Genomic DNA, 18087 nt, shown 5'->3' with positions numbered 1-18087 from the left:
GTGTAAACATAAAAGAAGCCCAAAGACTGTCTGCTGTCATCTTTGGTGGCTCTGTGGTGATGTCTTATGTTTAAAAAAATACATTGTAGATGTTTCAAGTTGCTACGGGTGCTTTGAAACAGTCCCATTCTCCATTCACCCGAGCTACGTGGAAGTGCTTTTACCTGGTTGGCTGAATGTGGAAGGAGTTTGTGCATATACCAGATTCTTATTCCACAAACACAATATTAATCAGAATATTGTGTTTAGACTAGTGGTTGCACATACAACGTCGTCTTGCAAACATTTTTTTTTCGTGTTTAGTTCCCCTTTAAAGAGTACAACGTGTAAACTTGCACAAATGTTTTCTATTTTCAATCCAGTGGAAGATAATTTCTTTCATCACTTTGCCCCTGCTCAATGTCACTCTTAACTCTGTAATACTTAGTTCCTGCTGTGTCAAAGCTTATGATGGTACTTACAACTGCAATGAGGCTGTAGCTGATGAGCCACACCAGGCTAACATATCTCTGACCTATTTGATCTGCTCTTCATGTGATAGGAGTGTCTGGATCAGCTGTATTAATCCATCCTTAAATCACAGATGGGAAATTCCTGCAGGTTGACCTAAGTGATCAGCTTCCACCAACATACACACATGCCTCTCCATGACAGAACCCACCGGGAATAAGGCCAGTGGATTTAGGCAAGCTTTGATTGGTGCTCACACCAGGTCAAAGACTTTGGGCATCAGCCAGACACAACCAACACCCTCCTCCCACATCTTCTTATCGCTCCCATTCTCATCCCCATCACCCTTGCAGCCTCCAGAGGCTTGTCTCGCCAAGACAGAGACAGATGTTATATAATGAGCTCAGCTGTTGCCTGTCACGGCTTAGGTCAATATTCAACTCTGGCTGTTGCATGCTCAGACAGCTCTGCTTTGCATTGAACAGAACTAATAATTGATTCAAATAGTGCAGTGTTAAATCTAGAACATAGACTAATTAAAACAAACTCTCTTAAATTACAATTGTGTTTATAAGGGAAAATTGTTGCTAAATTGTTCAGTGTGAATGAAGGCCTGCAGAAAGGTGTGAGGCAGGTTGCTGACAACAGCTGGCATACAGATTATCAAACATCTGATTTTCCAAGTTTCATGTAGCACAAGATCATTCTTCCGGTCATTTATTTTGGTGGTACACGGTGTTTTATGCTCACATTTTTATTTTTTAAATAGGGGACCCTTGTTGATTATGGAATTCAAATTTGTCTTGTTCTTTATTTATTAAGGGTGCACAGACAGCCGCCACATTACATAGACCTGAAACAGTACAGGAAATGTACAAAATAATACGGTAGTTTGTATTTAAATATACAACTCTTTCGACTGCACATATGTATGGCTGTTGAGTGTACATATAGTACAGTATAGTATATACACAAAACAGGTACGCTTGTGTTAACAATACTGTTTTTTTTCAGCTGATGCATGAGCATTGCGCTACGGGGCTAACCTTGGGTTGGAAGGCTCCTTGCAGTGAGCTGAAGGGTCCTGAGTGTGGGAGCAATGGGGGCATGCCTGGCATGGTAGGGGGGTAGGAGGGGAAGAACTGAGGAGAAAAGGGAGGGAGAAAACCTTGATAAAATCAGATGTGCCAAAGGATATGCACAAAGAAAACCAAATGATCCCAGAACAACATTCAAATAGGCCCAATATTGATTTTCCAAATGCAAATGAAGGATTTTAATTACAATGACTTACATTTGAATGATGTCTGATGTACGGATTGTCCAGTTTAGGCGTATATTTGTCAAACTGGAAGAGAGAAAACAGAAAACAGAAATTTCGATTAGAAGTGTTCGACTTTCAGCAACTCAATCCAACATATACGGTAAAACTTTCATCATAACATCTTGTGATATTTAGGAGAGGAAAACAAGACATACAATCACCATCTGAAAAACAGCAATAAGCAGGATTTGATCCTGACTAATAAGCCCTGGAGTGAAGCAGCTGGCTTTCGCCAGTCATGGGTTTATTTTGATTGCATGGTCAGATAAGGCAGTAAAATTATCAACAAGAGATGAGCACACATTTTCCAACTGGCATAGAAGGCTTGGTTATGAGGGTGGCGGCGGTTGGATGGGGATGTTCATCATGGCAATTATATGATATATACCAAACCAGTCGGTTTCTTTGGAAACTTTTTGTGAAACTAATAGTTTTTACTATGGCTTTTTAAAAGAGGCCCCACAGCTATTGTTGGAAAGGCTGCATGAAGACGAAGAAGTTTGTCAGAAATCCTGACTTTGAAAATGATTTAAGCAAGAGAAAAATCAAGTCTTTGTGCATAAAAGAAAAAAAGATTGTCAGGAGTTTTTTGTGTGCCCAATCTGTCCTAAAGGATTTAATTTGAGTGGAGCAGACAACATTAGGAATGGTTAGGAGCTGATTCAGGACAGATCAGAATGTAACTGATATGCTGGGGGGGGGGGGGGGAAAAAAAAAAAAAAAAAAAAGAATGCCAAAGTGATGTGGTGAAAGCTTTTTTAGCAGGAGAACGCAAGCCTAGCAGAATAACCACATTGGTAATTTGTCATTTAACAACCGTATCCTTCAAATTAAAACGTTTCGATCATGCCCTCAACACACGGAGAACTCGTCATGAAGAAGAGAGGGAAAACGTTGTCCCACACATGAATAGTGGCATTGTAAGTCCATTCCCGAGCCAACACACGCTCGCAATTTTGAAAAACACTAATTACATGTGACAGTAACGTACTCCCCTTCACAAATACACAAACCATTTGCAGGTACTTTTTTGTGAGTGTTTTTCTAAATTCTCTTGGCAGGCACTGACATATTTTAGTCTCCATAAAACTTAGTGTGTATGAATATACTTTATGATGATGTGTGCGCTGCGATGCGGGTGGTTGAGCTGTGAGGGGAGTTTAAGGTTGGCTAAGCTCCTGGTGAGGACTCAGGCTTTGCAATTGGGGGCCCTCTGGTGCAGCAGCGAAATTCACATCTGCACAAAAAATAGCAGCAGCGGCAGTGTTCTTTTATGGCTTCTAATGGGCTCAAATCAAAGACAGACAGCCCACTGAGAGGAAACCTCGAGCCAGCTTTCAAACTCATTAAATGGCTCCTTTGCATTTCTGAAGGCCCGGCCTGCTTAATTCTGACACTGGAAGAGGGACGTCTTATCGTTTTATGGCCTTGTAAAGGGAATGAGAGAAAATTCACCCCTAGAATTTATGGTGCCTGTCAGTTTTATTCTGTACAGCTTTGGTTGATTAAATCTTCATCTTTTATCGATATTCCTTGCTCACATACGTGGAATGGGGCAAGGGACAGAGTGGGTCACTGCTGCCATTTGGTAAGCCACCTGCTTGAGGGCACTGAACAATGAACAAATATCGATGCTGTGTAATTTCATTAATTACTGCCATTAGCCAAGGAGTGTAAATGCTGAAATTATACAAGAGCAAACAGGAGGAGTGCAGAGAAGACAGGAGAAGGAAGTTGTGATAAAAACTGCAAAAACAATTGTATCATTAAACCCACTTTCCTCAGCACGTATCCAAAGAGAAGAACATTACGTTAGGAACATAGCGAGGTGAGGAAAACACAGTAAGGAGAAACACAGTTACAATTGAAAGAAAAAAAAAAGGAAAATCTCTTATTTAATCCAGAAAGTAGAAACTGTGTACTGTATGGAATTCCTGACATGTCACAGATAACCAACATACCAGATGACAGTTCTTTTCACTGAGGAACACTCTGTAATTATCTGTGACCATGCCAGAGCTTTGATTTTCAAGCTCCAGGATTGAGGGAATCTTAAAGTGGGCTCTAATGGGAACACCAAGCTCTTAATAAGAGGTCGGAGATGATGGATGACATCTATTATACTAAAATTGTGATTCCCGCCTGAATTGCTGCATAAAAGAACTGATGCATGAATAGTCATATACTTTATTTCCCTCAGTACTAGTCTGGGAAATACAGACTGACCCTCCTACACACACTGCCATACTAAACTTAATGGGAGTCTATTAGCAGCAGCAGCAACAACAACACAGGATCAAAATAGTACTGACTAAGTCTTTCATCTGCAATGACGGCATAAAACGCAAGGTCTGGCTTGAGTCACTCACTCTCCTATACGTTCTGCACGCTCACACATGGCAGAGGATCTGCTTGATAATTTGTTCGTATTTTTTAACATGCGAATGACAACTTCCACATAATTTTAAAACGGAATCATGTACACACGATGTATTGAAGCCTACCTTAAGGAGATTCACCAGCACAATATATAATTATATAAAATGACATCTCAAATAAAAACTTGGTCAGGGTGTCCTGTTTGGCAGACCTAACATAGTCTCTTTTGAAACGTAACATTCAGAATATTATCAATTATTATACATATATTCTACATCCAGTACATTCTTGTGCTTATTTGAGTGTGTGAATCAAATAAGGGGAGGTGGAAACCAGTGGATTCTATCTGTTCTTACTGGATCAAGTAGTTGTGCACCGAGCAGGTATCACAATCACAGATCTAAATTGATAAAGATTGATTATTTTCTTGAAGGGAGGAATTCCTACAGCAACGGGACATACAATATTTGGTAATTTATGGGGTGACCAAAAGAGTGGGAGTTGAATTAGAAGGGGATTGGGAGGGGTGTCAAGGGAAGTAACAAGAATTTAAAATTGGATTTAAATTTTTTTTATTATTATTATTATTTTTTAAATTATTACTTATCCTCACATTTCTGGCTTGGTTACGCACCAAGGGAGGTGCAGTGGGCGGGGTGAGGATGGCAGCCGGGGGCAGACTGGCAGGGAAGGGCGTGAAGGTGTGCTGGTGGGTGTGTTGGTGCTGGTGCATGTGCTGGTGTTGGTGAAACTCGGCCCTCAGGAGCGACACGGGGGCCAGTGGCGAGGCGGATGGCCCCCGGCCCCGCTCTGAACTTTGAACCAGGAATCGGTTGTTCAGCTCCTGCCGCAGTAGATCATGCTCTGCAAGAAAGGAGAGCGAGGAAAACAAACAAACAAAAAAAACAAAACAAAAAAAAATAGAAAAAACAAAAAGAAAAAAAAAAGGGGGCAGGGAGAGGGAGAAAGGTGGAAACACAAGAAAAAAAAGGCACGGGCGCCCAGTCAGTCTTCACAACAAGGGTAGAAGAGAAAGAAAATAGTCACCTGGCATTCTCTGTTTCTCCAGCTCATGCTGTGAGGATTTTCTAAGTGGGGACTCATTGGTGGTGGTAACAGAGTTGCCTGTGACAATGTGCCAATCAGAATCCCCGAATGAGGCTGGCAATACATGATTGGTTGGTTGAATGATATCAACAGGCTGGTATCTAAAGACAGGAGAGAACCAAGAGTCATCCCAGCAGAAAACACACACACACACTCGCCGCTGAATAGAATGCACGGTGAGGCATAATTTGGGGAGAAGCATCATCGCTGGAGATGTCTGTGTCCTTGTTTTGCAGCACAGAATTGCTTTTTTTTGGTAAGATTTCATAAGCATCTAAGGAAATAATTACAAACCACCAATTACTGGCAAGGTTAAACGTACTTGCATTAGGTTGCTGATGCAGTGCAGCATTTTCAACAAAACCATTTAAGTGCTGCTTTTCTCCAGCTTTGATGACTGCCGATTGTTAGCGATAGTCCAGTTCCAGGGACAATTCGGCAACCTCAACAAGTACCACTACCACATACACAAAATGCCCTTTCAGTACAACACCTACTATACATTTGAATTTTGTGATCCATGGTGGAAGCAACAATTTTGATATTCGGCTGGAATTTAGAGCTGTTTGTCCTAAAAATGATATTGCCTCATCTGTACTGTTTTTACTTTTCCATTAGCATGAAGTAAGTGGTAGACGACTTTCCTACGTTTGCTGACGCTTCTGTGCTCAACAGCTACATAAAATATACTCCAAGCAGTAAATTAAAAAATTAGAAGAGTCACAAAATCATTGCATCCCTTCATCACCACTGTCTGATACATAGCGGTGCAATTTGTCTTGTTTTCTTTCTTTACCCCCAGATATTCATCATCACAGCAACAAAAACAACTTTGACTCCTCTGTGAGGACTATGCGACTATGTGTCTGTTCACCCATTAGAGCATTTGTGGGGTCAGAGGTCACAGATGAGGGCTGAGCTCACAATCTTTGTTCATCCCAAATGTGTTTGATGGGTTTGAGGCAGGGGTTCTAAGGTTCTTCCACGACATCCAGTAATCTAATCATGACTCTATGAACCGGTCTTTGTGCACAGGGGCACAATAAAGCTGGAGCACAAAAGATTCCCACACTAGTCCCACAAAGTTGAAATAATATACTCTAAATAAGTCAAATGTGTTGGTAAATTGAAGAATTTAGAATTGGAGGCAACTCGGGGGACAGGCACAGTGCCTGAGTGTTTATTTCGAGTCTATTTCGCATTACTTTTTCTCCATAAGGTGTATGTCTATATTTTAGAAGGGAAACAAACTTGCACTTCTTATGAATTATAATTGTTTTGGATGATGTTTTTTTGTACTTACTTTGCAGCTCATCAACTAATATAAATCATGGATATATACAGATTACAGGTAGTCGTTGATTTACAATTTACACAATGTATGACAATGGCATTGTTCCACTTTATGACAGAGTTTATGACGCCTGTGTTTATGCTCAGGGTTGCCAAAGGAAGGCTGTAGTTTTTGTCACCAAAAGAATAAGTCTCTATGAAGGTGGGAGGAAATGACATTAGATGGGAACCAACTCTACTCCCCAACTTTAAAGGTTAAGAACTAGTCTAATCTGTGAAGGTTTCAGGACCCATGTGTTCAACCAAAAAACCTTCACAGGTAATCCACAAAATATAAAAAGGAATATTTGGATGGGGGTATTTAGCTTACGACTGATTGGTTGGAACGAGATTTGGGAGTAAATCAACAACTACCTGTGCAGGAATCAGCCATCTTAAAACAAAAACAATCCAATTCAAATGTGCAGAATATTCAGTGAAGGCTTGGCAGTTATTGTAAACATGCATTTTGTTTTGTCTTTTTACAGTTGTCTATCATTCAAAATTGATACAAAATTGCAATATTGTTGTTTATTATATTGCAGACATGCAGTCAGATTTTAAAAAATATATATTTTTGCTTGGCATGAAGGGCCAAAAAAGATAAAAGGCAATAACGCAACTTGATTTGTAATGAGTTATTGTAATTACTACCATAACAACAAATAAAATGAGCACTGCTATCAATATTCGGTGTAGTAATGTTACAGTTAACTCAAATTTAACTAAAAAAAGTAAACTGATTTTTTTATCTGTTGTAAGGTGTTTGTAGTATTACCTGGGTAAGGGGTACCCGTGGGGTGCCCAGGCACCACTAAACTGTTGGTAGGTAAGGTTGGTGGTGGAGGCAGTGTGGCTGGGGTTGCAAACATGGCCGAATGGCGATGCGCCGGGCTCCGTAGGGAGGAATAGTGCGAGGTAGAGAGGTTGGCTATGGACAGAGGCAAGGTAGGGGCCGTGGATGGCAGCCCACTGAGTGGGTGATGTTGAGATGGGGTGAGATGATGTTTAGGAAGAACTGGACTGCTCTGGTGGCTGAAGATAAAGGTGGCAGAATAAAACATTCAAGTTTAAAAGACTGATTAAATGACCTTAACGTTACATTAAAATTAGTAGCATGATGCAATTATATGAAAATCAATAACATTTTCAATCAAATGAGAATAGTGATTTGACAAGAAAGGTAATGCAATAAAGCTTCTCTCAGAGGTGAGGGAAGGATCTGCGCAGACATTATAAAGGAGGAAATGGCCAAATGAAAAACAGTATATCTTGCAAGGGTGGCGGAAAATCAATTTCCATGTGAAAAAAAGTCAATTCTGTGTGGCGTATGTGATTTTACAGTATCTTGTCACATGGACTACAATACACGAATTTGGAAAGTGTTTTGGTTTATTTCATTACCCATAACATTTAGAAGGACAAGGAGAGAAATTGTGGCTGCAATGTCCAAAAAGCATAACGGAATAAGTCCAAATAGCTTTTTAGTGGGAGTGTTATCCTGAGGTTGAAAAATTCCACTAAATCAGTATATGGGTTACAATTATCGTTATTAAATGGAGGATACAAGCCTCCTGTCTTTGACACAGCTCTGTAATCATTTTGCACCTCATTGACACCTACCTGATGTCGTGGAGGCTGTACTGCAGCGGGCGGTGAGCCTGATGGCTTATGACTGACCGAGCGTGATGCTGTGGGGGTGGATGTACACAGGGCTCCTGTTGTGAGTGTGGGTGAGGAGGGTAGAACTGGGGTGGTGCCCTCAGGAGGGAAGGGGAAGGGACAGGGGGTGGACCTTGTGGCTCCCTCTTGATGCTGAGAGGCGACGGGGTCAGGAGGCGAGATCGAGGAGGCTCTGGGGGCGCCGCAGCAGCAGCGGGGGCTGGGGAGCCCGTGGGCGCTGAGGCCGGGGTAGGGCTGGGCAGTGGGGGTGCAAATGGCACCTCAATGTTGTTCTGTTTCCGGCTGCTCTGAAGACCGGACACTTTGGTTGAGTTACAACTCCTAGACTCAAGACTCTCATTCAATGGCACACCTGAGGAGAGACACACAGCCAATGTTAGAATAGCATTTATCAATCAATGGTACACAGATATACTACTATAGTCTATATATGGGCAAAAGATGGTTTGAAGGGATTTGTGAAGTCAGAGGTCATTACTGTCCCATTGTTCTGAAATGCTGGACAAAAAAGGGCCTTTCCTACAATGTTCCTAAAGTTGGAAGCATCCATCCATCTATCCATTTTTATGCAACTTGTCTGGGCAAGAGGCGGGGTACACAATGGACTGGTCCCAAGTTATTCGCAGGGGACATGTAGACACATGTGAACATACCATTTACAGTCATATTTACACCTATGGACAATTATTTAGATTCTTTAATTAACCTGAGAAGTATGTTTTGGGGATGCGGACCCTACAGAAACCCACACAAGCACTGGGAGAGAATGCAAACAAGCTGAAAACACATCACAGTTAAAATTGTCTAATTAGGGGGTGTGTCTCAATACTCTTGTTAATTTATTCCTCATTCTCTATAGTATAGGTCATCTCCGATGTCAAACTGTATCCTAGTTTGAGTCAGCAACAATTCCTATTGAAAGGAGTCCAAAGGTGCACCAAGGAGGATGGTTTGTTACTATGTGGATGCAGAGGACCAGATCAGTGATGAGCAAAACATAGCTCATTTTGCTGATGCCCTAATGTCTCCTTCCCCAGATTCCTCATGCCTCCCTCTTCTTAGGTTCTGTTAAGTGTTTAATCAGGTCATTTTCATGCTTGAATATAATCAGATGATCCAATTTCTCCTTGCAATCCAGTCAGTATGAATAAATCACAACTAATTAAAGTTAAATGTCGGCCCCTATTCAGGGCTTTGCTGAGCACACAATCTGGCATGAAATAATTATGTTTCAATTGTGCTGTGAGGAGACATCCTGTCCCGTAATCTTGGCCACACTGTCGCTGTGCCTTCCGGTCCCCGCTACATGATCTTTCAGAAGATTGAGGAAATGTTCAGTATTGGTCCTTCTTACAATCAGTGAGCTGCACTGAGCCTTTACAATCAGTACTCCAGCAAATGGTCTTTCTTAAATTGCTGCAATTGAAATTCTACGTTACAGGCATGGAAAACATCACAAAATACCATACCTGTACACCTTTAACTTACAAATTATTATTAAACCCTTATGAATCATAATGGAAGACATTTGGCAGTCTTATTTACAGAAAAGCAAGCGAGTTTAGATTGTAACATCTGAACCCAAAATGGATTTTTCTTTAAACAAAGGAACAAAACACTCACAGAAAAAACACAGTAAGACATCAAACGAAACAGACAGGGGATGAGTTAGAAAAAAGACTTTCGGTCTTGCTAATCTACAGAAATGCTGCAGTTCTTTTGTCAAAAAGAGTCTCAATTAAAAATACTGCACAGGAACTGTCAGTGGGTACAAACTAAGCTAGAGCTTGACATACAGCCTATGAAATGAATATCCTGTTCCTATTAACAGCCTGTTTAATCTTTCAAGGATCCTAAAAAGTCTCAAAAGAAGTGCAATTTAAATTATTTTTTTTTTATACATGTTTCACTCTCTCCCTTGCTCCTTGCTATTAACAGTAATGGAGAACTAGGACTGCCAAATGTGTGCGCACCTCAATTTTATTTTCTGGGTCCATTTAATAGCCCATAGGGTTTGAAATAAAATGAATCTCTAATGAAAAAGAATCCGATGATGGACAAAGAGACAACATATGGCACATAACAGGCACAAAACCAAATGCTCTTAGTAAAGATGTTTTATTTTGGTATGTTGCCATGGCAATGCGTTTTTCCAGACACAATGCAAGGCGAGTGATAGAAAAGCAAGTCTCACCAGAAAATAAAAAATGCATCTCTAATTCTAATGCTGTGAAGCCCCAGTGAGCACTGAACTAACCTAATGATGATTCTAATGTGGTCTAATAGAGACAAGGAGGTAGCAACTCCAACCAACATGTCCCTCATTAAAATCCCTCTGCAAGTGAAGACACCCACAGACAGGCAGGCACATAATGGAGGATGGACAAAAATGGGGTTACTGTAACATTATGTCAGTAAAGAATGCCAATCTTTATACACATACAAAAATGATTAAATGTTGCGTATACGTGAAAAAACGATATAATAAATGCGGTTCATTTTCATGTTTTCTTTCCAGAAAACCAACTGATACAATGCTGCGTTGTCCTTATTACTGTCCTTTTTTAAGCCATTATTCCTCTTGCTTGTAGAGCATCAAGAGAAATGAAACTAATTGGTAAACTAAGTTGTTACTGCAAATATCAAGCAGCATTTAGAATGTGGATGACAGCATGAGATCTTTTACATTACTACTGGAGGATTTTGGAACACTAACTTCTGTTTTCTGATGAAACTCCCAACTGCTAAACCAACTGTCAAGTAGCGCTCATACCAATTCACCAAAGTCCCAAATTTAGTATTGTTCTGATCTTCTGGACATGGAATGCACTTTTCCTGTGCTCACGTACTGAGAAAACAGCAAGCATGGTGCATGCTGCTTGAAGCCCTGTTTTGTAAACCTTAGCAGCTGGTAGGAGTGGGTAGTAAGACAGGTTGGAAGATACCCCCGTCGCGCTCACCTAAATCCCTCCTACGAGCTGGGTTAGTGCACTGAGGGGACAAGGACAGTCCCTTGGGGGATGTTGCAAGCCTGCTCACCAGATGACATCTCATTCTAGTATTGAAACTAAACTAAACTAAACTAAAGGAGCAGAAGGACAACAGGCCAGCGTGCTTTCCAAGAAATGACTAATGTGTCCAGCGGGAGATGTGAACCTTGTGTTGCTACACAGATGTTCCTGCCTTCTATACCCTTCACTTGTGACCCCCTCTTTTCCCTGTGGTACAGATGGAGAGCTTGCACAAATCCAGTCCAATGTCATCTTTGCCTGAGCATATTTTCAATGTGGAACAATTGAGAGAGGCTTGACCCTGAGTTGGATTATAATAGGCCAGTTACCATTAACAAGAATATATCAATCTAAGGGTGTGTTGGCACATTCCATGTCAGGAACAAAAGGTAGAAGCCCTGAAGGCCAGTACTGCACACTCACAGTCACCTGCTTTGAATACTAAAATGGTTGCCTTTGAAAGCAATTCCTTTTGAAGCTATTTCTAATTTATTTCCACCAGACACCTGGCTACCTGCAAAATGGACCCAACAATCTCATGAACGAAGCTACGATCTCTGGAGACTAATTACATACCTTCGAAGTAAAACCTTTACATACAAAGCTGAGCATGCAATTAAATGTGTTCCACATATTACTTGCACACTGTTGACACGATGCCATTTCATACAAAAGCCAGGGAAACACAACCTGTATGCAAATAGCCCCCCCTCCCCTCCAACCCACCAGATTAGATACGACCATATGGAAATTACTCCTTTTAAAAGGGCGGGTGCAAACACTGAGTGTTAGGAGAGGCTTAATGACATTGGGTGTTCTCATTTAGTAGGCAAACTCTGTGGTTGACTCAGTTCATGAAAGCACTGATAAAAAGAGGACATGAGCAGACAGATATTCAAATAAAGTGGGATATCGCCTAAAAGACGTTGGTGAATATTATGCGAGACCTCACGCTGCCTTGATGCCTGCACTGCTGGCTCTGGTTGGCAGAAGATTTTGCTAATGCTTGATGGGTGAGCTCTCAATGACTTGGTTCACATTCCTCTCTAGGCAAGCGATCTTTACAGAGCTCAGCTACTATAAGGAGGCAGGAAACGTCCTAACCAACCCTTCAGCTACAAGGCATTCAGTCATAAGAAAGATGTGAGTGATTTCAAAAAATATTTTAGCCTTCGAAGAACAGAAGGGCTCAACAAAGTTGATTGGTGATGCTGGTAATATTAATATCATTAGAGAAATGTGTAACGGCCTGCTTTTCTTCACAGTATCACATCACCAAGGCAATATATATATATATACACGGTATTTGTGCAAATTACTCATACATTAATAGGACAGAGGACAAGGACAAATCTGGCCAAGACAGCTAAAGAGATGGGACAGCTGGCACATTTCAATTATTCCTGTGTTTTCCCACAGCAACTGACAAAAAGAGTGGATGGCGGCAGAATGGGGATGGGTGTTAAGCTGTAACACGTTTACAGTCAAAGCCGAGGCATGCATTGAGAATATAATGTTCATTTTAGAAAGCTAGAAGCTCAAGCTGGGCTCAATCCACTTTCAAGGCTCATATCAGATCCCAATTCTAACTGCAGCCATATGGTGCACAACACAGATGCCATCCACCTCTCATGGTGCATATGTGGGAGGGAAGAAAAGGCGGGGAACACATTTAGCTCAAAGGAGAGAGAGACAGATAAACAGAGGGGTGTAGATGTTAACTGTCCAAATCTTTTTATATCATACACAGTCCAGTGGGTTTAAAAGCAATGTTAAACTGTCATTAACCCTTTCTATGAAGTGTTGCAGAGCAGCAATAAACCTTCACACTCCCTTCGCTTGCCCGCTCATCCCTTAATCGCTGTCTCACCATTCCCCCTGAAGGGCAGTTTCTAGAAAAGCTCATGTGTTCCAGGGGCATCGCCATCCATCTCAGCTTCCTACAAACATCGCCAGATCATCTAAGGTCAGTAGCACTGAGCTCTCCTGAATAATAGGGGGAACATCCGCAAACTTTCAACAGAAAAGGCAAGTCGAATGGTTCCTCAACATGGCCCACCCTGCCAGTTTGGAATTTGACCCTATTGACTGTCACTGACCCTGGTGGCCCCTCTTACCCAGAGGCCACTGTGGACATACAGCCAGTGGCCAGGGAGAGATTGAGGCTGGCTGAACCTTTGTCATACATTTGGTTTGAAAGGACGGGGACTTTTCAGGAGTTGTTTGTAAAATGCTGCGAGCAGGAGCTTATCATTTCATTAATTAGCATGACACGCCTGCCCAATGGACTTGAACACTGCAGCGACAGCTGTCTCAATTGATTACGGCAGTGGACATGGTACTACAATTATGAAGGTGACTGGAGACACTGCTTGCGGCTTCTAATAAAGGACTTAACTACTGGCTCCTATATCATAGGACAGCAGTGGGAGGACAGTGGAAGCCTCTCTGTGTCTACCACTCCTTTAAGACCTTTTCAGAATCTCTCCACAGGCTGTCGCACAGTTCCGTGTGGGCTGTAGTTCTTCAGCAGCGTGTCAGCTTTACTTAAGCTTTCATAACGCTTTAGCTGGATCACTCTGGTTCTCCACAGGAAAGTATCCACTATTAGCCCACCAGCTGGCTCACAATCCATAAAGAATGCAATGAAAAAAGGTAGGAAAGACAAGAAGGAATGATACATAAGGTGTACAAAAAGGGGGCTTTTGCCTACAAGTCCAAGCAGAGATGGAGAGGATGAGTGCCCCGCTATGTAAACAGAAGTGTTGCTTTTCAGTGTTGCTTCATGTATGAACATGTATGAAGGCCAGATGCCTTTAAGTAGATGTATTATCTTTCAGTACCATACTGATTACTTATCAATGGAAGGGAAATGGCTGAGTGAAAATCCATCAACAAATCCTAAGTGGCATGACAGTGGGCTGAAAGAGCCTGCATGTTTTTCTTTTCCTCCTCCTACGTCTCCATTTTCACTCCCTAGCAAAGCAACAATTGGAAGCTGACAGCTCCTAACCATTCACTATACTGCTTTCATTGTTTTGACATAAGCAGCCATTGCAATTTAGTGCCAAGAGGAAGAGTGAGATAGAACAAACACCTTTGCTGACATGAAAGTGTTGAGTAACACAAGCTGTGCCTGCGCTACTCACATTTAATCATTGCAGTGCAGCCATTGTCAGTGTCTAATGATAACCTTTGAAAGCCAGAAAGGTCGAGGAAAAAAATTTTCACTCGTGTTTTTTTAAAGGTGACAATAACTTAAAACAAAGATCTCAAAAACTCCCACCCAACGCAAAGATGGATCATCAATCAACAGCCACAGTTCTTCCTTGTCCGTTGATCAGTGCCACATTTATACATGCAATGGCGAACCATCTGCTGATCAAACTTACCGGCTAATTTCAGCAGTTATTTAATACCCATGTACTATTTCTCATAATGTACCATACTAAATGCCAGAGGAATGTCAATGCATAAGGCAAAACAGAAGGCTTAATTAAAAAACAAGCCAACCCATGCAATCATAGCAGCAACCTTAAAAATACGAGTATGTGTTTAAAATTACCTTGAACATGTTTCTACTTTTACCCATTCCTTATGATCACAAAGAAATAAAACAACGCTGTGTCTACTAAATTTATCAGGCTTCAGTTTTGGATGTCGATACTGCCCCCAAGACTAGTTTATACACATTTGTGCAAATCATCACTCCATAGAAAGGATAAGCTACTCCATAGAAAGGGTAAGTTACCGAGTGCTGTTAAGTAATTATACATGAGAGTTGGAGTATGTCGAATGGCTATAAACCAGAAAGAGGTGCCTTCTCATGAGCTACAATAATTTTTCCTGCAGTCGTGTGACCAAGGCATAGCTAAGCGTTTTAGAGAAAATAATCATAAACTGTTATTTTGGGGCTGAACGGCGTTCCAGTGGTTAGCACATACACTTCACAGTTCTGAGGTTGAGGGTTTCCAATCCTGGCTCTGGCCTTCCTCTGTTGCAAACCCCGCATCTTCTCCCCTTGCTTGCGTTGTTTTCTCTAGGTACCCTGGTTTCCTCCCACATTCCAAAAACACGCATGTTAGGTTCATTGAAGACTCTAAATTGTCCATAGGTGTGAATGTGTGTGTATGCTTGTTTGTCTATACAGTGGGTACGGAAAGTGTTCAGACCCCCTAAAAATGTTCACTCTTTGTTATACTGCAGCTATTTGCTGAAATCATTTAAGTTCATTTTTTTCCTCATTAATGTACACACAGCACCCCATATTGACAGAAAAAAAAACTGAATTGTTGAAATTTGGGCAGATTTATTAAAAAAGAAAAACTGAAATATCACACAGCCATAAGTATTCAGACCCTTTGCTGTGACACTCATCTATTTAACTCGGGTGCTGTCCATTTCTTCTGATAATCCTTGAGATGGTTCTACACCTGCATTAGAGTGCAGTGTTTGATTATACTGATTGGACTTGATTAGGAAAGTCACACAGCTGTCAATATAAGACCTTACAGCTCACAGTGCATGTCAGAGCAAATGAGAATCACAAGGTCAAAGGAACTGCCGGAAGAGCTCAGAGACAGAATTGTGGCGAGGCACAGATCTGCCCAAGTTTACAAAAAATGCTGCTGCACTTAAGGTTCCTAAGAGCAAAGTGGACTCCATAATCAGAACCCTTCCTAGAGCTGGCCGTCCGGCCAAACTGACCAATCGGGGGAGAAGAACCTTGGTGAGAGAGGCAAAGAAGAACCCAAAAATTAATGTGACTGAGGTCCAGAGATGCAGCCGGGGGAATGGGAGAAAGTTCTATAAAGTCAACCATCACTGAAGCCCTCCACCAGGCGGGTCTTTATGGCAGAGTGGCCCTATGGAAGCCTCTCCTCAGTGCAAGACACATGAAAGCCCGCATGGAGTTTGCTAAAAAACACTTGAAGGACTCCAAGATTGTGAGAAATAAGATTCTCTGGATTGATGAGACCAAGATCGAACATTTTGGCCTTAATTCTAAGCGTTATGTGTGGAGAAAACCAGGCACTGCTCATCACCTGTCCAATACAGTCCCAACAGTGAAGCATGGTGGTGGCAGCACCATGCTGTGGGAGTGTTTTTCAGCTGCAGGGACAGAACGACCGGTTGCAATCGAAGGAAAGATTAATGTGGCCAAGTACAGGGATATCCTGGATGAAAATCTTCTCCAGAGTGCTCAGGACCTCAGATTGGGCCGAAGGTTCACCTTCCAACAAGACAATGACCCTAAGCACACAGCTAAAATAACGGAGCGGGTTCAGAACAACTCTGTGACTGTTCTTGAATGGCCCAGCCAGAGCCCTGACTTAAACCCAATTGAGCATCTCTGGAGAGACCTGAAAATCGCTGTCCACCAACGTTCACTATCCAACCTGACTAAACTGGAGAGGATTTGCAAAGAGGAATGGCAGAGGATCCCCAAAGCCAGGTGTGAAAAACTTGTTGCATCATTCCCAAAAAGGACTCATGGCTGTATCAGCTCAAAAGGGTGCTTCTACTAAATACTGAGCAAAGGGTCTGAATACTTATGGCTGTGTGATATTTCAGTTTTTCTTTTTTTAATAAATCTGCAAAAATTTCAACAATTCAGTTTTTTTTCTGTCAATGTGGGGTGCTGTGTACATTAATGGGGGAAAATGAACTTAAATGATTTTAGCAAATGGCTGCAATATAACAAATAGTGAAAAATTTAAGGGGGTCTGAATACTTTCCGTTACCACTGTATGTGTCCTATGATGCCCTGGCTGGCAACCAGTCAAGGGTGGACCCCACCTCTCTCTCTCTCAAAGTCAGGTGGCATCAACTAAAGCACACCCACAAACCTAGTGAGAATAAGATGTAGCGTAAATGGATGGATGAATGCTTGTTTTCTTTGGGTGGGACATGAATTTGGTACTATTTCTGATCAGCCATGTTCATAACCAACAACAGAGAGTAAGAATGACAACTGCATGATGCTTGAGGATAGCAGAAATGTTTAACCGCATCCATCATTCTTGATTTGCAAAAGAGAGAATGACAGACATACCTCAGACGACAGGGGACAAAGAGCTACAGGGAGATGAGTTAATCCAACAAAGGGTAGAGGAGGGTGGGGCAGAGGGTCATGTCAAGTAAACTAACAGAGACAAGACATGAATTCTAGCATTCTACTTTAAAGACCGTGCCACATCAGTCTGAACGATTTCAAGGGCACTATATTTCACCCTGACATTCCAGGTAACATGTAACAGGTCAATATAAAGAAATGTGTGAACAAATGTGTGAGGATTGTGATGGGGGGACAGGGTGCAAAATGAAACAGAAGAAAACAATTCTGTGCAATATGAAACATGACACCAGAAGAAGAAAAACAAAACACACACACACGGTCCCTGACAAGTGTCAAACTTGGCAACTCTGTGCCAAAACAAAATAAAACAAGACAAAACAAATACGGTTGGCATATTTCAGACAGCAGAAGACTGAACAACACTGAAAGCGTTAGAGGGATCCAAATTAAACCCTAGGACGTGTGACTCACTTCATGAATCTGTGCCGAAGCGGGGATGCCACACCACATCAAACCTTGTAAACTCTTGTCTCAAAGCCTTCATTTTCTGTTTTGCTGCCAGCTCTTCGACTATTGTGAAGTTACGTGTTGGGAGTGTCACACTTGAGAGTGTGTTTTAAGCACCATAAAGTATCAAGACCCAGATGGCCCATTTGCTCTGAAAAACAACACCCCACTTCTGAGGCTCGAGTGGCACCTGCTACCAGGATTAGGTCAGCAAT

General features: G+C 41.7%; 1 protein-coding gene across 8 annotated transcripts in view; it reads right to left on the bottom strand.

The window, feature by feature from the left end:
- Positions 1-18087, bottom strand: part of fbrsl1 (fibrosin-like 1) — a 421085-nt gene that overhangs the window by 15173 nt on the left and 387825 nt on the right. For 4 of the 8 annotated variants that reach the window (XM_061766519.1, XM_061766516.1, XM_061766518.1 and 1 more), the window contains 5 exons: positions 8216-8627; positions 7371-7627; positions 4767-5017; positions 1745-1798; positions 1497-1592 (listed from right to left, as the gene is read on the bottom strand). In XM_061766519.1, the coding sequence (XP_061622503.1) occupies positions 1497-1592; positions 1745-1798; positions 4767-5017; positions 7371-7627; positions 8216-8627 (1070 nt within the window). Of the gene's footprint in view, positions 1-1496; positions 1593-1744; positions 1799-4766; positions 5018-5200; positions 5362-7370; positions 7628-8215; positions 8628-18087 lie in introns of all 8 variants that reach the window. The other 4 variants (XM_061766517.1, XM_061766522.1, XM_061766523.1 and 1 more) reach the window with 4 other exon arrangements.

The sequence above is a fragment of the Phyllopteryx taeniolatus genome, chromosome 3, assembly GCF_024500385.1.
Source record: "Phyllopteryx taeniolatus isolate TA_2022b chromosome 3, UOR_Ptae_1.2, whole genome shotgun sequence".
Taxonomy (NCBI): domain Eukaryota; kingdom Metazoa; phylum Chordata; class Actinopteri; order Syngnathiformes; family Syngnathidae; genus Phyllopteryx; species Phyllopteryx taeniolatus.
The sequence above is the reverse complement of the archived record's forward strand: the minus strand, read 5'-3'. Positions and strand labels throughout refer to the sequence as shown.